Source organism: Balaenoptera borealis (genome assembly GCF_965194805.1).
Source record: "Balaenoptera borealis genome assembly, chromosome: X".
Taxonomy (NCBI): Eukaryota; Metazoa; Chordata; class Mammalia; order Artiodactyla; family Balaenopteridae; genus Balaenoptera; species Balaenoptera borealis.
This window is the reverse complement of record NC_138881.1, coordinates 28,827,834-28,853,724: the sequence shown is the minus strand read 5'-3', so window position 1 is coordinate 28,853,724 and position 25,891 is coordinate 28,827,834. Positions and strand designations below refer to the sequence as shown.

The 25,891-nt window shown below is 36.3% G+C and overlaps 1 protein-coding gene across 8 annotated transcripts in view; it reads left to right on the top strand.

The window, feature by feature from the left end:
* DMD (dystrophin) overlaps positions 1-25,891 on the top strand; it is a 2,485,149-nt gene that overhangs the window by 1,265,268 nt on the left and 1,193,990 nt on the right. For all 8 annotated transcript variants that reach the window (XM_082378022.1, XM_082378021.1, XM_082378025.1 and 5 more), the window contains one exon: positions 2,551-2,745. In XM_082378022.1, the coding sequence (XP_082234148.1) occupies positions 2,551-2,745 (195 nt within the window). The remainder of the gene's footprint in view (positions 1-2,550; positions 2,746-25,891) is intronic.

Here is a 25,891-nt window from a genome sequence, read left to right as displayed (position 1 = left end):
AAAATTTGAAGCCAGTTTTCATCTCAACTTTAGGTGTTACAAATCATAGTTTTGTCCCATAATAATCCTTTCTAAACTTCAATTGAGCTTTCAATTTGTTAATAAAAATAGGTACTTGGGGGCTTTCTTCTACATCTCTTGATTTTCACTCCCAGAAAATGAGGATAGTGTATTCTTTTGGGTATATATCATTAGAAATGAATATGAACAGAGAGGAATAAAATGAAATAGTATGGCTACAGCACTTCCATGCTAATGATGCATGAATATCTCTAATGATATAAGGTGGTAAAGAACATTAACAAAAGCAAGTTGATTTTCAAAAGGTTAGACAGGATTTGTACACATCAGGATTCAGAAGGATATAATTATTCAAGACAGAGTTAATGAAATTCAAATGAAAAGGCAAAATCTGAATATGAGTGCATGGATTTTGTATAAAGAAGAGAAAATGAACATGATACTTCCAATTACACTGATTTTTTAATAACTGTCTGAAATTTTTATTAAACCAAACTGAAAGGCATTCAGTAGATATAGTTTATTCATTACAGACCTGCATGACTGTGTCAAAAGGAATGATATATTTTAAGCGGTAGATAGTAATCTAGATCTCCAAATACCTGAGTGTCTCAGTTCACTTTTTGACAGTTTATTATAATATATGAAAATTATGATACATTTCTCTGTATTAAAAATTATTGTATCTATTAAAACTTTATAATAAATGAGAATATTCAAAATTTATAAAGCTGAACTTTCTAAAAAATGAGTTGACAGTTTCCCAATGGTGTCAAAGACTTATTTTGAAATACTCCATTTCTCATAAAAGTTCACAGGATCATCCCTTAGCTTGCCTTATTCACCTGGTATGCACCACTTCTCCTATCTATGATGACTAGATACTATGTATCAAGAGAATAGAAGGAATGAAATCCTCCAACTCTAGCCCAAAATTCTAATATTATTTTAAATGTAAAATTAGAAGTACATGTAGATTACCATTCCATTGATGATGAAGGAATAGGTGTCATGTATTTGGTCAAGATATACACACTAAACGAAACTTTGTTAAAAGGTATAATTGTGTGATATGATATAAGTTAATCTGTGTAATTCTATGAATTTGTAGTGTCATAAGTAGATGAGACATCTAAATTAGAATTATTTTGTTTTTATATTATCTAAGAAATGAGTACAAGAATCCTGGAGCTGAATGATCAAAATGAAAGCATAAATGGACCAGCTTATATTTTAACTCATCTTTGTGTAGCTTCAGTCTGGGATCCTAAACACCATTTAATTACATTACTGCAAAAATGAGGATGGTCTCGTCATAAAGGCTGTGCAGTAATAAATGGCTGTGTTAGCATGCTTATCATAAGAACTCCCCAAGAGACCCTGCCACTGAAACCGTCAGCTGACCCCATCACCAGGCAGATGGCAGTTCATCAATTCACAACAAAGTTACTGGAAAACTAATTTTAATTACAAGAGTTTTGCTGCTTATGGTATAGACAGAAGAGAGCAGAGGTCATCTATCTTTCTGAATTTGCACTCCAAATAGTATTTATTCCTTGTTCTTATAAGGAATAGGGAAAGAGGCACTCCTGACCAAGTCCAAACAGACTCTGAGCCCCAGATGCCCATCAGTCCTAGCACTTGAATGGCAGATAGGAAAGTGTAGATGCAGGAGGAGAAGCTGGTGCTCCCTTAGATCTTCAGGCTTTCAGGAGCTCTTATTAAAGTGTAAATTTCATCCTCAGTCCTACTTATCTAGTACCTTAATAAGCAGTTTAACTTAGCAAGAATCTAGCATCAAAGAGAGGAGCTGACAGGGAGATCAGCTCGGTGCTTTGTGACCACCTAGAGGGGTGGGATAGGGAGGGTGGGAGGGAGACGCAAGAGGGAGGGGATATGGGGATATATGTATATGTATAGCTGATTCACTTTGTTATAAAGCAGAAACTAACACACCATTGTAAAGCAATTATACTCCAATAAAGATGTTAAAAAAAAAAAAACCAAAGAGACAAGCTGATGTCCAGAATTTGGAGGAGAAGGGTGCTTAATAGAAAGCTAGCTACCAACCAAAACCACTTTGTCCCTCTTGTACCTCAGTCAAGATTAGGGGAAAAAAGTATAGGAAAGGTTCCTTTTGGTATGAATATCATAGATGTAGACCCCTCACATCCCACCCCATACTTAGTTTTCCAGGAAGCTTAGAATTACATTTTTAAATCCAGTTGTAAAAAGTATTCTTTTCTTAGGGTAAAACTACCCCTCTCATGACCTTACGGCTCTTGGTCTTTCAATCTTATATTCATGGTGCTAATGTGTGTGTATCTCTTATTATAAAATGCTTCTAACACGTTTCGGAAGAGAGGATATATAAATAATAAATAACCTTTTTACTAGACTTATCATCATGCATTTTTGATCCACTTTCCAGCCCTCTGTCAGCTATAATCTGGAATCTATATGAATTCAATAGAGGTCTTTTCAATATTAGGAAGCTAAAAGAATTGTTCTTTTGTATATCTATACCAGCACACTGTCCATGAAGAATCAGTGATGGTGATGACTGAAGAAATGCCTTTGGAAATTTCTTATGTGCCTTCTACTTATCTGACTGAGATTACTCATGTCTCACAAGCCCTATCAGAAGTGGAACAACTTCTCAATGCTCCTGACCTCTGTGCTAAAGATTTTGAAGATCTCTTCAAACAAGAGGAGTCTCTGAAGGTAAAAGCAAAGCACTTTCATTCAGATTTTACAAGATCATCACATTGATCATTTGCTGTACCATAACATTTGACTTAAATGTATACCATGAAGGCATTCTGACTTAACACATGGAAATCTTAAAATACTTTACAAGATGGTTAGCTTTAGAAATCTAGTGTAGAAAGAGAAACATAAAATGGAATAGGTATTTTATAATATTTAATGTTAAGAGACATCCTAAAACAAAGGAACCCACTAAAATAATAGTTTCTTATACATTCAGGGCGGAAAGGACTCTCCAAAAAACAAGCTTTGCTAGAGAAACAGTTTACTCCCAACTGATACATTACTTGTCTTTCTTTTCCCGTAAAAGGGGAAATTAAATGAGGTTTTAAATTATATCTTTTGTATACAGTTTTAGTTTTCTATTTCCACTTATAATATTCACATTCAATTTCAAATTAGTGTCAGTATCAGTACCACAACATATGGTATCTAATTGAATAGAAAGCAATAAAATACTTTATTTAAAATCACCAGGCAAAAGCCTCCAACCAAATGCAGCTTTTTTTCAAATCACCAACTATAAGTTTATGAATTCCGAACTAAGATAAAACATGATGAAGAAGTAGGGTTTGAATTTTAGAGGGAAGTGTCTGAAGATAAATAAATGTAGCATCAAGAAAATGTACATAATAATATGTGTCTCAAGATTTTTGTGATCATACATTTCACACTCAAAATGAAAGATAATAGTATAGCCAGAGCTTGGTATTTGCCGAAGCAAATAGCATAAGATTATAGACAGAAGATAAGTTTGCTCTCAGCAGCACCTATTAGCTAAAGTATTTTATACTCTAAATGATCTCTTGGGATCTCATTCCATATCACATATTTGCATAACTATACAAATAGATAGACATTTGTTTGTCTTAGAAATCAGAGTAGCAATATCTTGAGTGACTTGAGTTTAATGTCTTACATTATATCAAATAAGCTACAAAATTATACACTAAAATAGAGTAAGGGATGCACGGATCTCTGGAACTACTCCATCATTTTGGTATGGTGCTATTTCTTATTCTCTTTGAAGTAAAAGTCAAATCACTCGTGGGTACAGTGAAGAAAAGAAACTCAATTGATAAAGGAGACATGCCAGCATGCCTGTCATAATTCACATTAACTAATTTCTCATGACAGCACAGTTTGTAAGTTCATCATTGTCATTCAATATGTAAATCACTGCTAATGAGCTAATATTCATTCCTTTCCATGTTCATGGACATATAGGTCAGGAGAGCAGTAACCCTAAACTTATTAAGTTGCCAATTGAATATCTTTGTCTTCATACCTCTTAACCTGGCACACTCAGAATGATGGGCCCCTGGCTGCACTCATAGCTAATCATTTGTTCTTTCAGATATATTTGATAGTATTAAAGCTGACAGCAATTACGATGGTATTGATTACTGTGGTTTGTAAAAAAGTATTATCGCAATTTTAATTTAATTGGATTATTGAGTCCTCATTAGATGGAGTTTGGGGCATAATTCCGTCTCACTCCCAGCATATCTCCTGCAGCAAGCAAACGGGCTTCCTACCTCTATGAGCTTTTTGAAGGGGGATAGTTTTGATCTCAGTCTTTTCAATGAATATGTACTTCCTCTTAAAGGCATTCATCATTGTCATTATCTAGTAGTAAAAATAGAAAAGCAGTGCATAAATTGTACAGCTGCTGGTTGAGAAGGTTTGAAATTAAATTGTGGTTGATTTTATTCCTGACAGATTTGCATGAATCAAATTACAGAACTGTAGTAGGTATTGCTGTGGTTTAACATACATATTTTTTAAGTACAATACAACACAAATAATGTGCAATAAGTTAAAGTAATTACTTTCTGAACAAAATATAAATAATATAGCACATATGATTTCCATAGATGTATTGAATTAGAAAGCTACCTAATCATTTTGACAAGAACTAACCAGATAAACACCTATTTACATTGTAAATCTGCATTTAATAGCTAATACATTAGCTAAGGCATACCTAGCGATGAATGAGAAACACACACAAAAGTAATATTTATCCTTATATCAAAGCCAATATTATCAATTAGTTGCTTAATTAGGCCTTAGTTGCTCAGTTAGGGATTGGCATGGATAAAGGTGAATTATTAGGACAAAAATAAGAGCATGGGTTAGAATAAGGATGACAACTATGCTTTATCTTGTGCAATAAGGAGGATCAATTTGTATATAGGGCTTAGGTACTTGATAACTTGTATTAACTAATTGATCCTCCCCATAACTCTATGAAATATCTAAAATTATCCCCATTTTATAGATGAAGGAACTGAAGAAATATTAAGTAAAATAACTTGACAAAGTTGACACAGCTAGTATTGGTTGAGCAAGGATTTGAACCCAAGCCAAGTAGATTTAATCTCTGAGCTGTTAACCCCTATACTGTACCACCTTTCATGCAGTGGTTTCAAGGGTACTATGTTGAGCATAGCAAGGGTGAATTTGGGTAAAACATGGTAGAATACTGAGGACTGGTGTGGCCAGTTCATAGGAAAAATGTCCTGAGTTCTAATTCTCACTGAATCTATGCCAGTTTAAAAAGATTCCATAAAAGGAAGCAAGCATCTTTCATGTGCTTGTTGGCATTATCCTTAGTGAAATTAGTCACATAGAAAAAGACAAATATTGTATGTTATTGCTTATATGTGGAATCTAAAAAACAAAACAAATGAATGTAACAAAACAGAAGCAGACTCACAGATATAGAGAACAAACTAGTGGTTACCAGTGAGGAGAGGGAAGGGGGGGAGGGACAAGATAGGGGTAGGGAATTAAAGGGTACAAACTACTATGTATAAATAAGCTACAAGGATATATTGTACAGTACAGGAAATATAGCCAATATTTTATAATAACTTTAAATGAAATATAATCTATAAAAACATTGAATCACTATGTTATACATCTGAAACTATTATAATATTGTAAATCAACTATACTTCAGCAAGAGAAAAAGGGAGGGAGGGAGAAAGGAGGGAAGGAAATAAAGAAGGAGAAAAGGAAGGCAGGAAGAGGAAAAGAAAGGGAAGAAAAGAAAGAAGTCAGAAACGCATCATTTCAATTGTCTCATCTAAACTGATGATATTAAAGATGCTCTGGTTGAGGTGGATAAAATGTTTTGTGTCTTTAGTAGCCAGGGTGGGCGACAAGAAGTGTGGACAAATGGAGAAAGCTCACAGATGTTGACAGGACAGTTGGGCCCAATGTAGAGCTTAGATAAGATCAAGAAGTAAAGGCAGCCCTTGTTCAACCTCAACAGCACTGGGGAGAGCTTGTTGTAGCTGAAAAAGCCAAAGATCGTAAAGCAAAAGTCGTTCAGTCTCCTTTGACTGGTTCAGCTTTTATGCAGGACCCTTGAGACCTAAAAGGAATTATTAGGACAAGGCAATAATGTAAGGACTGAGGATTCATTCATTCAAACATCTTTATTAAGCACTTCCTATATACCAGGCATTGCTCTAAGTTCTTAAAAAGCAGTAAACAAAACCGATGGACTCTGCCCTCATACAGCTTTTGTTATAGCAGAGGGAGACAGAATATAAGCAAACAAATGGTGGACCGTCATAAAGACTACCATTCATTCTGAGCGAGATAGGAGCCGTTGTAGGTTTTTGAGAAGATGACTGATGTGATCGGATTTATGCTTTAAAAAGATCACACTGGCTGCCCCACTGAGAGTAGAACTGTAGGGGATCAAGGGTAAAAACAAGGAGGACAGTTGAAGAACGGATGCCAGTGGCTTGGGCTAGGGTGGTAAGGAGAGATTTTCAGATTTTGGAAATGTTTTCAGAGAGAAGATAGAAGATTTATTTCTGTATACACCAGAAACTTGAGCATGGGTGTATAAAAGCCCATTCTCAGCAGATTTGGGGCTCAGGAGAATTTAGGTGTCCTGTGAACTTGGTAGAAGATCACTTGAGAAATGTAAGATTTCTTTCTTCTCATTGATAACTTTGCCTTCAGTACTCCAGTCTTGCTGTGAAGCACCGGCAAAAGTGCTGGCGACGGAGATATTATCACTCTGGTCAAAATCTTTCTCCTTTGGAATCTATTTCATCACATTTAAGTACAAATTTAATAATGTCAGTCACTTGAATGAAGACAAAACTAATGCCGTGAGCAAGCTGACTGGTTTTCTATTCTGGTATTAGGAAAGTTAGATAATAGAAGGAGGTACTGTATATACAAATCTGAACAAAATATCTGAAGGTAAATAAAATAATTAATGTTTCTGTGTACATTGTAATACAGGGCCATGCTAGATAAAGGGTTAGATTTTTCACCAGTTTAATACTATTCCAACAAAAGAATATTGTAATTATTCTAAATTAAATAATCATGGAGCATATAAAGTATCAAAGCAAAATTTGTTTACAAATGCTTTTTGAATTCTACTTAAATTTTATAATCAAATAGTTTGGTGCATGGAAAAATATGACTTTTATTAATGTATTACCACATTGTAAGAACTGATATTTTGGACTATAACATTTGGAATAATGTAGTCATTTCATGATTTCTCTGAGAAAAATCAAGTTTTTCTTTTTTTTCTTTTTCCTTTTAAATTTTAATTTAATTTTTACTTTATATTGGAGTATAGTTGATTTATAATGTTGTGTTAGTTTCGGGTGTACAGCAAAGTGATTCAGTTATACATATACATATATCCATTCTTTTTCAGGTTCTGTTCCCATACAGGTTATTAGAGAATATTGAGTAGAGTTCCCTATGCTATACCGTAGGTCCTTGTTGATTACCTATTTTATATATAGTAGCGTGTATATGTTCATCCCAAACTCCTAATTTATCCCTCCCCCCCACCTTTCCTCTTTGGTGATTGTGAAAGTCTGTGACTCCAAGCGGGTGAATCTGTTTCTGTTTTGTAAATAAGTTCATTTGTATCATTTTTTTAGTTTCCACATATAAGCGATATCATATGATATTTGTCTTTTCTCTGTCCAATTTACTTCACTTAGTGTGATAATCTCTAGGTCCATCCATGTTGCTGCAAATGGCATTATTTCATTCTTTTTTATGGCTGAGTAATAGTCCATTGTATATATATACCACATCTTCTTTATCTGTTCCTCTCTCGATGGACATTTAGGTTGCTTCCACGTTTTAGCTATTTAAATAGTGCTGCAATAAACACTGGGGTGCATGTATCTTTTCAGATTATGGTTTTCTCCAGATATATGCCCAGGAGTGGGATTGCTAGATCATATGGTAGTAATATTTTTAGTTTTTTGAGGAACCTTCATACTGTTCTCCATAGTGGTTGTAACAATTTACATTCCCACCAACAGTGTAAGAGGGTTCCCTTTTCTCCACACCTTCTCCAGCATTTATTGCTTATAGATTTTTCATGATGGCTATTCTGACTGGTATGAGGTGATACCTCATTGTAGTTTTGATTTGCATTTCTCTAATAATTAGTGATGTTGAGCATCTTTTCATGTGCTTTTTCTCCATCTGTATGTCTTCTTTGGAGAAATGTCTATTTAGATCTTCTGCCCATTTTTTGATTGGGTTGTTTGTTTGTTTGTTTTTATATTGAGCTGCATGAGCTGTTTGTATATTTTGGAGATTAATCCCTTCGCTTCGTTTGCAAATATTTTCTCCCATTCTGTGGATTGTCTTTTCGTTTTGTTTATGGTTTCCTTTGCTGTGCAAAAGCTTTTAAGTTTAATTAGGTCCCATTTGTTACAATTTGTTAGTTTTCATTACTCTAGGAGGTGGATCCAAAAAGATATTGCTGCAATTTACACCAAAGAGTGTTCTGCATATGTTTTCCTCTAAGAATTTTGTAGTATCTAGTCTTACATTTAGGTCTTTAATCCATTTTGAGTTTATTTTTGTGTATGGTGTTGGACAATGTTTAAGCTTTTCAATTAGCACATTTATTCAGCTATAAATATATTTCCTTTTTTCAATTGCTTTTATGATTTGGGATTTATTTGATTTGCTATTTATTTTATTTGCTTGATTGATTTGCTATTTATATTTGTGAAGTACTTTACAAATATTAATCTATTTGCTATAATTGAAATCATACTTAAATCATTAATATAGTACCTCAATTTTCACTTCTCTTATAGTGAAGAGATTATAGATATTTACTGCATTATAGTTCATATTTATATGTACTTTGGTAGTTTCCCTTTATGTTTTCTACATGTCTCTCTTTTATAGGAAATTATTCATTCTTTTCTCCCAGCCATTATTTTATCAGGCCCATCAGTTGTCCTACTTTGACCCCCATGCTGCAGTTTACTCCCATCTTTGCTAAAATGTACTTTAAGGACTCACTCCGCCTCCTTCCATTCTCCTAGCAAGACTATTTTGATAATTCGTGTCCTATAAATTCTGGAAGTCAGAAACTTCCAACGTTAAAACTTACAATTCATGATGCTGGTTGAAATTTTGAGGTTGCAATTAAGTTGTGTGGAGGTTTTCGTTTTATTCATGAACTATTCAAGCTGTTCTTTGACCAATTATGATGTCATTTTTTTTGATCTGTGATATATAATTACTGATTTGTTACTTATGTAAGGACAGTGCATCATCCTATGGAGAATGTTTCGACCAAAGTATATAGTTGTATTTAGGAAGTAATTTTGACATGTGGCCATAAACAATGCAGTGGAAAAAAAAATCGAAAGGACACCTTACCATAGAGCCACTAAATATAACTTTAAAAAAATTTCTTTAGAAGCTCAGAAAAAATTAATAAGTACTTTACTGCCTTTTGATTGAACACCCTTCCCAATTTGATATGTCATTAATGTAGTGCCTGGTAGCTAGATGGGGCATAAAGTGGATAAGAATTAGATTTATATAGGATGTTGCCTTCATCTGTCAGATAAAGACAAATTCCAGAGAGTGAAAATGAACTGGAGTTTGAGTCTTTGGTGCTCCAATTTCTCTTTCTCAGTTTTAAGATAGATCTACTCCCCAATGGCTGCTGTCACAACAGGTACTAATGGGTTTCTCTAATCCTTTTTTTCTTAGAAATGAAAGTTGTGTGCTCTTCTGTTGGCCAAGTTACAAAGGGTCTCAAGGCATTTTTGTTAACTAAAACTGCCTAAAGCTATTATTTCCGCCTTCTTAAAATGTGAAAGCAGTCATGCAGGATTTTATAACTCTTAAAACACATATATGTGCATTTAAGTGTATGTATATCCATTTAACTGCAGAGCTACATTTATTAAGACGGTGATACTGAGTCAGCAACAGCAAAGGATACAGTTTTTACCATTTGCAGTGGTTTGCAAATGAGCCATCTACTCCTTCTGACTTGTTCCCTCTGGTGACCAACATCCATCATACACATAACCACTAGGAAGAAAAAATATCTTGTCTGTGTTGTTCACCACTATATCTCCAACTCCTAGGACGGTACCTACCACTAATAGGCACTCAATGGACATCTGTTGAATGAATGGATGACAGTCTGGTAAATCCAGGTATGAGTCTGTCATTGAAGAGGACAGAACAATGTTAATCTACTAGTTCCAAGAATAAAAAATGATTTTTTTAATTTAAAAAAAGAAACAAAATTAGCCTCTTTTACATTATATCCAAACTCATTGAGTTAAATCATCCAGATGTGTGAATTCTAACAAACTAAGCATATATACCAGCATGGAGAAATTTGCTCTAGGTTTGTACACACTGAATTTTAAACCAATCATTTATGAAAGTGTGTGGCAAGAAACCCACAAATAATTAAAATATTAGTAATATTTTTCCTAATCACTTGGCTTGCATTATATGGTTATGGCAAACAATAGGCTAGAGTGGTTGGCAAGGCACTGGATTTGAACATAAAAGACTTAAATTTAGACACCGAATCTGACTCTTAATAGTTGTGTCCTGGGCAAGCCACATAAAATTTCTATGTCTCAGTGTTTTTAACTTTGAAATTAGATCAATGATAATACCTGTCCCAGCCTACTCAGCAGTAATATTGTGAAGATAAAGTGAAATCATGTAGGATTATATAGAAAAATTCTTGTAAAAAATGTATAATTATATAAATTTCCAATTTTGCAAAACCCGTATTACTTCATCATATATCCAAAGTCTTAAAAATTATTGTAAATTAAATTTCCATGTAAATAATCCTGCAAACAAATTGCCTTTAAGAATGTGGTGAGGGCTTCCCTGGTGGTGCAGTGGTTAAGAATCTGCCTGCCAATGCAGGGGACATGGGTTCGAGCCCTGGTCCGGGAAGATCCCACATGCTGCGGAGCAACTAAGCCCGTGTGCCACAACTACTGAGCCTGCACTCTAGAGCCTGCAAGCCACAACTACTGAGCCCACATGCCACAACTACTGAAGCCCGCATGCCTAGAGCCCGTGCTCTGCAACAAGAGAAGCCACTGCAATGAGAAGCCCGCTTGCCGCAACTAGAGAAAGCCCACGCGCAGCAGCAAAGACCCAACACAGCCAAAAATAAATAAATAAATTTTAAAAATAATGTGGTGAAACATAAAATTGCATACTTAAATGTAAAAAAAACTTTAAGTAAAATGTTAATAATAGCATAAAATATACATAAAGTTATTTCCAGATTTGGCAAGTAGCCTAAAGGTTAAAAAAAAAAGTTTAAAGTTAAAAAAAAAAGTAGGGCTTCCCTGGTGGCACAGTGGTTAAGAATCTGCCTGCCAATGCAGGGCACACGGGTTCGAGCCCTGGTCTGGGAAGATCCCACATGCCGCGGAACAACTAAGCCCGTGAGCCACAACTACTGAGCCTGCGCGTCTGGAGCCTGTGCTCCGCAACGGGAGAGGCCGCGACAGTGAGAGGCCCGCGCGCCGCAATGAAGAGTGGCCCCCGCTCACCGCAACTAGAGAAAGCCCTCGCACAGAAACGAAGACCCAACACAGCCAAAAATAAATATAAAATAAATAAATTAATTTTTAAAAAAAAGTAAAAGAAGAGAATGCATATAGACTAAAAAACATTTGCTTTTGACAAAAACTTTGGTTAGAGAATCTGACTTACTTTCAATCATATTTACTATATTTCCAAAGCTAAGTATTACTTATTCAGGGGTAAAATTTTTCATTCTTCTATTAATTTTAGGTGCCAAATGAACAACTCATTTTTTAATATTTCTCTTGAGGATGCAGGCTCTAAATCGTTCCACGTTTCCATGCTCCATGGCTTTTACCAAGAATAGGATGCTATTTTTTAGTTTGTTGTTGTCATTTTTGTTTTATGTGGAGTTTTATTTTTCATTGAAATATGTTGAATTCATTTTTTTCCTAATTCTATTTCAGTAATTTAGAATCCTTTGTTCTGAGTTCAGAACCGTGACTTAAACTCTTTTAAAGCATTGAAGCTCTAAGTGAAGGATACTTTAATCAACAGTGGTTTTTTTTTCTTTTTTCCTTGGAATTATGAGACTTATTTTTGTTATTTTGTTGTTGTTTTTCTTTTGCCATTTAAAAAAGCTGATCTGTATCAATTTTCTTGCTTAAAATGGTAGTCATGAGCATGTTGATACTTTAATAACATTCAGTTGAACCTTATGAATTGACATTATGTGAGTCAAAATGTTCAAACATTGGCAATTGCATATAGCTCAGTCTAATACAATGACTTTTACCCGTCTGCTTGTTTCTGAATCCTAATGCATGTAATTAAACAGTCAAGGAAAAAATCAAGAACTATGTATTGTAAATCACTTTAATTAATGGATACCAACTACTACAAATTCCCAAATTGAGTTTTCCAAACCTGAGGCAAAAAGATGTTCTCACCATTAGGGAAATCTCTGGGGTTTCCAAAAAGATAAAGAAAGGAGGTAGAGTGTTAAGATCCCTTTCCTATAACATGTTTTGTTTTGTTGTTTGTTAGTTTTCTTAAATTTGTGCGTTTAGGTTCAGAACAATTACATGAAACAGTGGTTTTGCTTTTCTATCCCAAATGTAAAACGCTATGATAGAAAGCATGTTCTCCCAGTGTCAACAGCATTAATCATTTATAAAATGGGCAAAATATTACCAAATATGTTTCCTTTTTTTTTCCAAAATAGTGTACTGTCATTTGTATTAATTTGTACAGACTTAATTGCATTCAGTTGTGTATAGTAGTTATCTGTAAACTTGCTTGATCACACATATTAGATTTTCCATTCTTTTTTTTTTTTTTTAAAGGTGTTGGCTTATTTATTTATTTATTTATTTTTGGTTGTGTTGGGTCTTCGTTTCTGTGCGAGGGCTTTCTCTAGTTGCGGCAAGTGGGGGCCACTCTTCATCGCAGTGCACGGGCCTCTCACTATCGCGGCCTCTCTTGTTGTGGAGCACAGGCTCTGGATGCGCAGGCTCAGTAATTGTGGCTCACGGGCCTAGTTGCTCCGCAGCATGTGGGATCTTCCCAAACCAGGGCTTGAACCCGTGTCCCCTGCGTTGGCAGGCAGATTCTCAACCACTGCGCCACCAGGGAAGCCCAGATTTTCCATTCTTTATGAAAATAATAAGATGCTCATGATTGTATATTTAAATAGGATAAAATAGTATAAAGTGAAAAGAAGAAAGAAAAGCATCCTGTCCACATTTTTCAATCCCATTCCTCAGCGGTAATCACTTTTTTAGGTTTCCCTGGATTACTGTATTGCCATAGAATTTTTCTCCATAAAATCTATGTGCCCCTCCTTTGCTCAGTTACACGAGACTTAAAAGCATGTCCTGGTTCTAAAATATTTGGAAACATAGAGTACCGTATATCTAATTTTGAATGATGAGAAAAGCACTTGCTTCTACACACTTCTTTGCTATGTGCAAGAGCCAGTTTTTCTATCAAGATTTTTTTTGTAAAATGATTTTGACAATGTGCACAACGTAATGCAAAATGTACCTATCACAAAAGGATTTATGAAATCATTTTTCGTTTAGTTGGTGCTGATGACTAGGATTGTTGTCTTTGGGGAACAGTTGGAACAGTGAAGTGCAGGTTTTGCATTTTTCTTTTTGTTCTCACTGGTGCTCTGTGACGTCTGGGGAACTAGGCATAATTCTAAATGAAGGACTTTGTCTGTTGTTAGGTATCTGAGGTACTGTGAGGTAACCATGGAGAAGCTTGGCCAGGAAATACAGATGGACTGTTATTGCACTATTTACTCTAACAGCTAAATAACCAGTAAAAGTAAAACAGAATGAACAGGGAGATGACTGAAGCACTCACAACATCTGTTCAGTCCTGAATGGATGTCTGCAACGGTTCAAGAACAATGTAACAAACCTTAAAGGTTCAGTGGTTCCATTCAAATTGATTTTCATAAGCAAGTTAAGATTCAGAGCTTCAACTCAACTTTTCACTTCAAATTAACACATATGTATTGAGCCTCGAATACTGTGTTTAACTCTCTAAAAGAGAAATAGAAGATGTGATCCCTGTGCTCTGGTAATTTGTAACATTAATTGAATACACATGTCAGAGTTACACAAACAAGTTAGAACGTAATAAAAGTAGGAGAGACATAATATAGCCAAAATACATAGTATAAGGCATGAGTGTAACTGAATTTGTGAAGAGGAGAAAGCAATGTAGAAAGCAGAAACTGAGAATAATTTTATAGACGATAAAGCCTTTGAAATATTCATGCTTTGACTATAAGTGGCATTTGGCTACTGCTGATTTATTATATGCCAGGACCCATTCTAAATTCTTTACTTGTGATAGCTTGTATGGTCACCACAGCAATCCTATTAGGAAAGCACTGTTATTATACCCATATTCAGAACTATCCAAGCTGGAGATGATGGTTTGGATCAGAGTGGCAGGGGGGTTAAGTTATGAATACATTCTCAAGGTAGAGCCCATAGGATTTGGTGGCCAGTTGCATGTGGGTTGGTAGAGAGAGGATTCAAGGATAACACTAAGAATTTTGGCATGAACAATTGGGGCAATGGAGCTGCCATTAACTGTATCATGCGGAAAACGGCCGGAGTATCAGGTTAGGGTGCAAGGTTGAGTGTAAGTTTAGTTTTGATGTGTTAAGTTTAAGATGTTTATTACACATCCATGTGGATATCAAGAGACATATTGGATATACTGGATATATATAAGTCAAAGTTCAGGAGATCATCTCAATTAGAGATATAAATTTAGGAATCATTCGTTAGTTCTTCTTCCACACTTGCTCGCAAAATATGGGTTTTTCTGATGTTCCTTTCCCAGCCCTCTTTCCTCTAACCCCGCCTCTGTGGACAATCTCAGCCACTCCCACAATCTAAATATCACCTTGATACAATTGGATCTTATTGGTGGAGGTGGAAAACGGGATAGGCAAGATGTCAAGATGGTTCTATAGATTCACTAATAGTGTCCAATAGTGGGCATCGGCAGATGTAGGGAATCAGCCGTTGAATGATCGACTCTGCCAAAAGGTACAGCAAAGTGCTTGTGGGCTAACAGAAAAAGGAGGACTTTGTCTTTCTGGCTCACTGTCATATCCCCAGTACCTAGACTGTATCTGGCACATGGTTAAGTTTTCAACAGATATTTGTTGAGTTAATGAATGAAGACAGAGCTATAGCTCTCAGAGAAGTGGAGAGAAACCTGAGGCCTAGCAGAACTTGGTAGGACTACAGAGACCAGGGCTGTGTGGTGAAGGCTATGCTTAACAGTACTGAATGGTGCAGAGGTGGGAGAAGATGTGATGAAGAAGCTTTTAGTGAACCAAATAGAAATTTTCTTCAAGAAGTAAATATGGTAAACAAAAATGTGAATTATAGGTGTTTATAGCCATCTGCTCACATGAGTCATTTTGGGACATAAAAGCTGAAGAATCACTAGAAAGCAATTTTACAGTTTTTAAATGAAATTCAATATACTTCAAGCCAGAATATAATTGAAATATGGAAGTCAGTTTTTGGGGAAAATACACTTAGACAATCAATTTCATATTATCTTATATTTTAGCTTAGTTTGTTATGTATCTGAAACTATATTGTTTCAATTTTAAGATAGCTTTTTTTTCTTATGGAAACACTTTTACTAAGGGAACACTTGCAAAATTTGAAGTAAATATTTTATAAATAATTTCTAAATATTTTGTTACAAACTTTAAACTAGAAGACAGAATTTCAGATTAAAGTTTGTATACACATCCTATGATCGACCTATTATTTCAAATCTTACCTCAGTAAGAGTTTTAAACTCAGGAACCTGTGTTTGAGCTTGCTTCTTGGTATAAAACAGGACGAAGGATACCTATAAGTTACAGATTACAGAGAAGGCACAACAGCAATATGCTATTTTTAAATAGCACTTTTAGAAACAGAAATCATATAGGCACTTTCCAGAGTAATTATAAAACAACTTACTATAAGTAAGAAAAGACATTAAAAATTCACTCAGTTCTTGTTTAAGTTTATTTTCATCAGAAGTGATTAATAATACATTCAATTTATCAGATAACACTGTCTCCTACTCCAGCCCTGTTCACTTTCTACAGTATCTAGTTTGACATTCATATAAATAGATTTACCATTTAAGTGGGTAAAGGCATGCTCTGTAGTGAAACATTCTGACAGCAAGGGAGTAGTTGTTGCTTTACATTAAAAGGAAGAAAAACTGAGCAGCAGAAATATGCCCCTTATGATAGAGAACAAAGCCTAGTTAAGAGTTACTTGAGACCTTTATCTCAGCCTGATTAGTTGGCAAACAGGTGCCTTGTTTGGTTCCCTAGATCAATCGTCTGTAGTCTTAGTTACTCTTTTTTAGCTCATTAAAGACACTTATTACATAACACTTGAATCAACAAAGTACTTATAGGTTCAAATTGTTTGTGTTATGAATCCCCTTAAAAAACTGATTCTCTTCTTAAAGGGAAACCCACATTTCTAAATATTATTTATCTCAAAGCTGAGGCCTATATTATTATGACTGTGTTATCAATGAGCTCTTCTTTAAACAACAGGCTTTTCACCTCGAAATGTGAGTTAAAGCAGTATAGTTCATAGTCTTCTGTTTTCCCTTATTGTACATATCTGGACTTCATCTTTCAGTTGTGAAAGTTGCTTCACTATCAAAATTTTCTCAATTAAAAGTGTATAAATAAGGGTCTCATTTACCTTATTTGATTCTGTGAACCAGAGTGGAAAGGATGCTATTTTGAAATATCAAGGACTTAAATTATATAGACTCATGTATGCGTGCCTCCCAGAAATTGAAATTTCCATTTCCAGGAAGAGTGACTAACAAATAAACATCTCACAGAATTGAAATGGGGAGTGGGGAGGTCATTTCATAGGTGCATGTCAACATCAAGAAGGAAGTTGACTAAAAAGTGTGTGCTTCCTCATTTTGCCATCATATTTTCAGGTAAGGTAAGGAACTATTTCAGAGAGAGAAATGGAAATAATGTACTCTGTAGTGATCCTAGGGATTTTTCTATCACCATAGCAACTACAGTGACTGTGGTTTCATTTTCAGAGGGTCAGAAACTATAAAGATCACTTATTTCTAGACAAACTAAAATAGTAAAAAGCTATAAAAGATCTCATCTCTGATTTTAAACTATGGAAACTGCTACAGAATTTTCTTTGGTGCATATACCATTTTTCTGTGTGCAGTGCCTCAGGGACAAGAGTATGTGTAGGGGCTTTAAAAAGGATTTCCTGGACTCCAGCCAATTTTGACAGCATTCTCTGAGAATGCACCAAGGAGCTATTATCTAGATATTCAGGGAGTATGGCATCTCCTGCCCCAGTTTTTGCTTTTTGCTTTTCTCATTTAAGATAGAAAGTTTTCTTGCCTTTGCAACATGCTGCCCAGCATTGCTAAAACTGTTCATAACTTGATTCTGAGCAATTCCATCACTCTCCAGAGAACGGGGAACTCTCCAGAGATTTGGATTAAAATCAGGAAGCTTTGCAAACTCAAATCATCAGAGAGAGACTATATATTCTCTCACACACACCCCTCACGAAAGCCATGAATGGATTACTTTTAGACCAGTGAGGAAGATCCTCCTTCCCTTCTCTTGAATTTTACCCCTTTACCCCTTTAGGAAATTACAGCTATTCATTTTAAGTGTTTGGGCTCCCAACACACGGGCAAATGGGGCTGGTTGCCCCAGTGTGAATTTCAGTAATCAGCATGTCAGTCAGCTGGATGCTTGGTATCAAGTGGAGCACTTGTCAGAGTTCTGGAATTTTGCCCTTGGGCTGGCAGCCACGTTAACATGGAGTCCGTGACTCACATCAACAGGAGTTGAGCCAGTGCAAGCACTGGCAAAGGTCATTTTGTCAGGCTGTCCAGGTCAGCAGAGTTAACAGAAGCAGAAAAGAAGTCATGTTGGTGCACCTGACCTAATCCAGCTAGTGGGGTAGCCCTAAATATTCCACCCAAGACTCTAGGCTCAGAGCCATCAGGAGATGGTAATGAAATTTTGCCAGGTGGATAAAAGAAAGAACGAATATAAGAGGTTTGCTTGAGTGAAGGGACTTCTAGGACATTGATAACATATACCAGACATTCTGTCTTTTTTAAAATTTTTGTTATATTCTCAGTTTTGTTTTTATTAGTAGTAAACTTTTCCTCCATAAAGAAGTGTCTTATGTCAAATAAAGCAAACCATAGTGTAGTACTAAACTATTTTCAGTTTTGTAGTGAAAGAGGTTGACAGTGGAAGACAGTCTTCTCTGTCCAGATTTACATTTCCATTCTTTCAATATGCTGAGATTGCTCTTGATAAGATCACCAGTCACCTCCTAAATATCCACAGTTGACTTTTTACTCCTGTTCCTAGATGCATTTGACTTGTTGGTGGCTCCCTCCCTCCCTCCTTCCTGATATTCGTTCTCCTTTTAGTTTTAAAATATTTTAGTCTTCTGGTTCTTCTCCAAGATCTGATGAGATCTACTCTTCGGACATATTCATCTCCATCCTCGACCTCTGCTTTCCACAAAGGGTCATCCTTAGGCAAATTTTCTTCTCATGCTTTCACTCTAACAAAAGTTTCTGAGCAATTTGACCATCTCTGCTGTAATGAAACAACACCTACTATATTCCACTGACTAGCAATTCTGTAACACTGGCAGAAGACAATTTTAACCTGCATTTCTCCAGATAAGGAATCTCACAGGATATTTTTGTGTTGGCATGCCTTCCTTTCCCTCACATGGTAATACTTGTTAGATACATATTCTGACCACAGAGTTAAATTGAGTTGCTTAACAGAAAAATAATGAAACCTTCTATTTGCAAGGTGTTCATGGACTTGAAGACAACACCTTGGAATTTTATAAACAATCTCTCTCTCTCTCTCTGAAATTCATTCACATCACCCATAACCATTGTGTCTAGCTGATTTGCAGACCTGGGAACACAGCTGCTTTCCTCAGGGTCCCATTGTAAGCATTGACTTTTGCCCCTTACAACCGACATTATCTATATCCTCAGAAGATTCTATAGATTAATCTTCCCCCAAGACAAGTCCTCATGCACCACAGTCATGAAGTCTTAGAATGAGGCAAGAAAGCTCCCTAAGATCTACCCATGACTTCTCTCCTGCTGCCCAATCTGACTGGTGGAGTTTGCTTCAGAGCCGGCCTTCTGGGAAGCTGCAGGCTGAGCAACAGGCACCCCCTATTTAGCCTAGTCTCCATCTCACACGTGGTTCAACCTCCCCAATTTTGCCTGCAAGTCAGCAAATATGTTCGTTTTATTGATACCTGTTAAGTTTTTATATTTATACAGTTCACCCTTGAACAACATGGGTTTGAACTTCATGGATCTACTTACATGTGGATATTTTTCCACAGTAAATACTACAGTGCTGTACAATCCATGGTTGGGTGAATCCGTGGATGTGGAGGAACCACAGATGTGGAGGGCCAACTGTAAATTATACACAGATTAACCCTCATTTTATTCAAGGGTCAACTGTATTTATTTATCTTGACAGGAAGCATGTGATCTCTGGGTCAGAGAACACGTCACTAATTACTCAAATCCCCATGAGACGTGCACTGAGGGCCAGATGTACAAGAGAGCAACCCCAACATTATAAACATCAGAGCTTATATAGAGGAGTTGACACGTCTGATAGAGACAGACAGACAGAAAGACAGACATGGAGGGACTTGGGTGGGTGAGGGGAGAGAGAGGCAGGAAGAGAGAGACAGAGAGAGACCTTTGCTCTGGAATGTAAACACATCCTCTCCAGAGAGAGGGGAAGGTCTAGGTCTGTTATCCTCAGAATGTAAGTTGGAATGTAAGCAAAGGGATCCAAGAAAGATAAGCTTCTGTGTCTCCCTGGAAAAATGCACTAATCTAAACAAGGTATGTTTGCTATTCAATTATCCTCTAACTCAGATGCCGATGTTCTTTGCGCAGAAAGGCCAGACGTGTGGAAATGTGAGAATACGTATGGCCCAACGATATTTGCCATCTCATTCATATTCTCAAAGTCTGTTGCCAACTGCCTATTGAATGTCTATTGTCTGACAACCCAAAGGCTTCATAATATGATTGTGTCCAGAAGGAAATCATCACTTACACACACACACACACACACACAAATGCATGCTCACACAGAACCTGTTCATCCATCTGAAATCCTTTTACTCAGATATCAGTATTCATCTGGATGCTCAGGCCAGAAACCTGAGAGTTATTCAAGTCTTTCCTCTTCTTCACCCAACACAGTCACTGAGTTCTGCCAAGTTTCCTTCCTAAACAACTTTCTCAATTCAAATCAATTATGAAGGACAACTAGATATTTGATTACATTAATAACACGTTAAAGTTTTTAGATGTAGGATATGGTATTATGTGTACTTTCCTTGAAAAGAATTCATGTATATTGGAAACATGCTGAAGTATTTATGGATAAAATATTATATCAATTTGTTTCAAAATAATCCAGTTGAGGAGGTGAATGGGTGGAAATACAATTCAACAAAATTGTCCATGGTTTCATAAGTGTTGGAACTGGATAATGGGCTCATGGGAGCTGTTTGTGCTATTTTCCTTTTTTTCCTTTTCTGCTTTTGTATATATTTGAAATTCATACACACACACACACACACACACACACACACACACACACACACGTCATGGTTCCCCACTGCCTACTGAATTGCATGCAGTATTTTAAAGCACATTATTAATCATCTCCAGCCTCTGTTTCCTGACCCATCTTCCTTGATCCTGTACATTTCTGAAAAGTCAGTCGTATACGGCTATTCATGTTCCCTATCTTTGCATATGTATTACCTACTAAGTATGATGTCCTTTCCACTTCAACTACTCAGCTGTGTCTACCCCAAATTGCACTTCCTTTATGAGCCCATTCCTTGGCTTGTGACCATATATGATATATGATTCATTCCTTTTCTTTTTTTTTTTTTAACATCTTTATTGGAGTATAATTGCTTTACAATTGTGTGTTAGTTTCTGCTTTATAACAAAGTGAATCAGTTATACATATGTTCCCATATCTCTTCCCTCGTGCGTCTCCCTCCCTCCCACCCTCCCTATCCCACCCCTCTAGGTGGTCACAAACCACCTAGCTGATCTCCCTGTGCTATGCGGCTACTTCCCACTAGCTATCTATTTTACATTTGGTAGTGTGTATATGTCCATGCCACTCTCTCACTTTGTCACAGCTTACCCTTCCCCCTCCCCGTATCCTCAAGTGCATGCTCTAGTAGGTCTGTGTCTTTATTCCCATCTTACCCCTAGGTTCTTCATGACCTTTTTTTTAAATTTTTATTTTTTTCTTAGATTCCATATATATGTGTTAGCATACGGTATTTGTTTTTCTCTTTCTGACTTACTTCACTCTGTATGACAGACTCTAGGTCCATCCACCTCACTACAAATAACTCAATTTCGTTTCTTTTTATGACTGAGTAATATTCCATTGTATATATGTGCCACATCTTCTTTATCCATTCATCTGTTGATGGACACTTAGGTTGCTTCCATGTCCTGGCTATTGTAAATAGAGCTGCAGTGAACATTGTGGTACATGACTCTTTTTGAACTATGATTTTCTCAGGATATATGCCCAGTAGTGGGATTGCTGGGTCGTATGGTAGTTCTATTTGTAGTTTTTTAAGGAACCTCCATACTGTTCTCCATAGTGGCTGTATCAATTTACATTCCCACCAACAGTGCAAGAGTGTTCCCTTATTCTCCACACCCTCTCCAGCATTTATTGTTTCTAGATTTTTTGATGATGGCCATTCTGACTGGTGTGAGATGATATCTCATTGTAGTTTTGATTTGCATTTCTCTAATGATTAATGATGTTGAGCATTCTTTCATGTGTTTGTTGGCAATCTGTATATCTTCTTTGAGGAAATGTCTATTTAGGTCTTCTGCCCATTTTTGGATTGGGTTGTTTGTTTTGTTGTTATTGAGCTGCATGAGCTGCTTGTAAATTTTGGAGATTAATCCTTTGTCAGTTGCTTCATTTGCAAATATTTTCTCCCATTCTGAGGGTTGTCTTTTGGTCTTGTTTATGGTTTCCTTTGCTGTGCAAAAGGTTTTAAGTTTCATTAGGTCCCATTTGTTTATTTTTGTTTTTATTTCCATTTCTCTAGGACGTGGGTCAAAAAGGATCTTGCTGTGATTTATGTCATAGAGTGTTCTGCCTATGTTTTCCTCTAAGAGTTTGATAGTGTCTGGCCTTACATTTAGGTCTTTAATCCATTTTGAGTTTATTTTTGTGTATGGTGTTAGTGAGTGTTCTAATTTCATACTTTTACATGTACCTGTCCAGATTTCCCAGCACCACTTATTGAAGAGGCTGTCTTTTCTCCACTGTATATTCTTTCCTCCTTTATCAAAGATAAAGTGACCATAAGTGCATGGGTTTATCTTTGGGCTTTCTCTCCTGTTCCATTGATCTATATTTCTGTTTTTGTGCCAGTACCATACTGTCTTGATTACTGTAGCTTTGTAATATAGTCTGAAGTCCAGGAGCCTGATTCCTCCAGCTCCATTTTTCGTTCTCAAGATTCCTTTGGCAATTCGGGGTCTTTTGTGTTTCCATACAAATTGTGAAATTTTTTGTTCTAGTTCTGTGAAAAATGCCAGTGGTAGTTTGATAGGGATTGCATTGAATCTGTAGATTGCTTTGGGTAGTAGAATCATTTTCACTATGTTGATTCTTCCAAACCAAGAACATGGTATACCTCTCCATTTTTTGTATCATCTTTAATTTCTTTCATCAGTGTCTTATAATTTTCTGCATACAGGTCTTTTGTCTCCTTAGGTAGGTTTATTCCTAAGTATTTTATTCTTTTTGTTGCAGTGGTAAATGGGAGTGTTTTCTTAATTTCACTTTCAGGTTTTTCATCATTAGTGTATAGGAATGCCAGAGATTTCTGTGCATTAATTTTGTATCCTGCTACTTTACCAAATTCATTGATTAGCTCTAGTAGTTTTCTGGTAGCATCTTTAGGATTCTCTATGTATAGTATCATGTCATCTGCAAACAGTGACAGTTTTACTTCTTCTTTTCCAATTTGGATTCCTTTTATTTCTTTTTCTTCTCTGATTGCTGTGGCTAAAACTTTCAAAACTATGTTGAATAAGAGTGATGAGGGCTTCCCTGGTGGTGCAGTGGTTGAGAATCCGCCTGCCAATGCAGGGGACACGGGTTCGAGCCCTGGTCTGGGAAGATCCCACATGCTGCGGAGCGACTGGGCCTGTGAGCCACAACTACTGAGCCTGCACATCTGGAGCCTGTGCTCCGCACCAAGAGAGGCCATGATAGTGAGAGGCCTGCGCACCGCAATGAAGAGTGGCCCCCGCTCGCCACAACTAGGGAAAGCCCTCACACAGAAACGAAGACCCAACACAGCTAAAAAAAAAAAAAAAAAAAAAAAAAGAGTGGTGAGAGTGGGCAACCTTGTCTTGTTCCTGATCTCAGTGGAAATGGTTTCAGTTTTTCACCATTGAGGACGATGTTGGCTGTGGGTTTGTCATATATGGCCTTTATTATGTTGAGGAAAGTTCCCTCTATGCCTACTTTCTGCAGGGTTTTTATCATAAATCGGTGTTGAATTTTGTCGAAAGCTTTCTCTGCATCTATTGAGATGATCATATGGTTTTTCTCTTTCAATTTGTTAATATGGTGTATCACGTTGATTGATTTGTGTATATTGAAGAATCCTTGCATTCCTGGAATAAACCCCACTTGAGCATGGTGTATGATCCTTTTAATGTGCTGTTGGATTCAGTTTGCTAGTATTTTGTTGAGAATTTTTACATCTATGTTCATCAGTGATATTGGCCTGTAGTTTTCTCTCTTTGTGACATCTTTGTCTGGTTTTGGTATCAGGGTGATGGTGGCCTCGTAGAATGAGTTTGGGAGTGTTCCTCCCTCTGCTGTATTTTGGAAGAGTTTGAGAAGGATAGGTGTTAGCTCTTCTCTAAATGTTTGATAGAATTCACCTGTGAAGCCATCTGGTCCTGGACTTTTGTTTGTTGGAAGATTTTAAATCACAGTTTCAACTTCAGTGCTTGTGATTTGTCTGTTCATATTTTCTATATCTTCCTGGTTCAGTCTGGAAAAGTTGTGCATTTTTAAGAATTTGTCCATTTCTTCCAGGTTGTCCATTTTATTGGCATAGAGTTGCTTGTAGTAATCTCTCATGATCCTTTGTATTTCTGCAGTGTCAGTTGTTACTTCTCCTTTTTCATTTCTAATTCTATTGACTTGAGTCTTCTCCTTTTTTTTCTTGATGAGTCTGAGTAATGCTTTATCAATTTTGTTTATCTTCTCAAAGAACCAGCTTTTAGTTTTATTGACCTTTGCTTTCGTTTCCTTCATTTCTTTTTCATTTATTTCTGATCTGATCTTTATGATTTCTTTCCTTCTGCTAACTTTGGGGTTTTTTGTTCTTCTTTCTCTAATTGCTTTAGGTGCAAGGTTAGGTTGTTTATTTGAGATGTTTCCTGTTTCTTAAGGTAGGATTGTATTGCTCTAAACTTCCCTCTTAGAACTGCTTTTGCTGCATCCCATAGGTTTTGGATCATCATGTCTCCATTGTCATTTGTTTCTAGGTATTTTCTGATTTCCTCTTTGATTTCTTCAGTGATCACTTCGTTATTAAGTAGTGTATTGTTTAGCCTACATGTGTTTGTATTTTTTACAGATCTTTTCCTATAATTGATATCTAGTCTCATAGCATTGTGGTCGGAAAAGATACTTGATCCGATTTCAGTTTTCTTAAATTTACCAAGGCTAGATTTGTGACCCAAGATATGATCTATCCTGGAGAATGTTCCATGAGCACTTGAGAAGAAAGTGTATTCTGTTGTTTTTGGATGGAATGTCCTATAAATATCAATTAAGTCCATCTTGTTTAATGTATCATTTGAAGCTTGTGTTGCCTTATTTATTTTCATTTTGGGTGATCTGTCCGTTGGTGAAAGTGGGGTGTTAAAGTCCCCTACTATGATTGTGTTACTGTCGATTTCCCCTTTTATGGCTGTTAGTATTTGCCTTATGTATTGAGGTGCTCCTATGTTGGGTGCATAAATATTTACAATTGTTATATCTTCTTCTTGGATTGATCCCTTGATCATTATGTAGTGTCCTTCTTTGTCTCCTGTAATAGTCTTTATTTTAAAGTCTATTTTGTCTGATATGAGAATTGCTACTCCAGCTTTCTTCTGATTTCCATTTGCATGGAATATCTTTTTCCATCCCCTCACTTTCAGTCTGTATGTGTCCCTAGGTCTGAAGTGGGTCTCTTGTAGACAGCATATATATGGGTCTTGTTTTTGTATCCATTCAGCCAGTCTGTGTCTTTTGGTGGGAGCATTTAATCCATTTATATTTAAGGTAATTATCGACATGTATGTTCCTATTCCCATTTTCTTAATTGTTTTGGGTTTGTTATTGTAGGTGTTTTGCTTCTCTTGTGTTTCTTGCCTAGAGAAGTTCCTTTAGCATTTGTTGTAAAGCTGGTTTGGTGGTGCTGAACTCTCTCAGCTTTTGCTTGTCTGTAAAGGTTTTAATTTCTCCATCAAATCTGAATGAGATCCTTGCTGGGTAATCTTGGTTGTAGGTTTTTCTCCTTCATCACTTTAAATA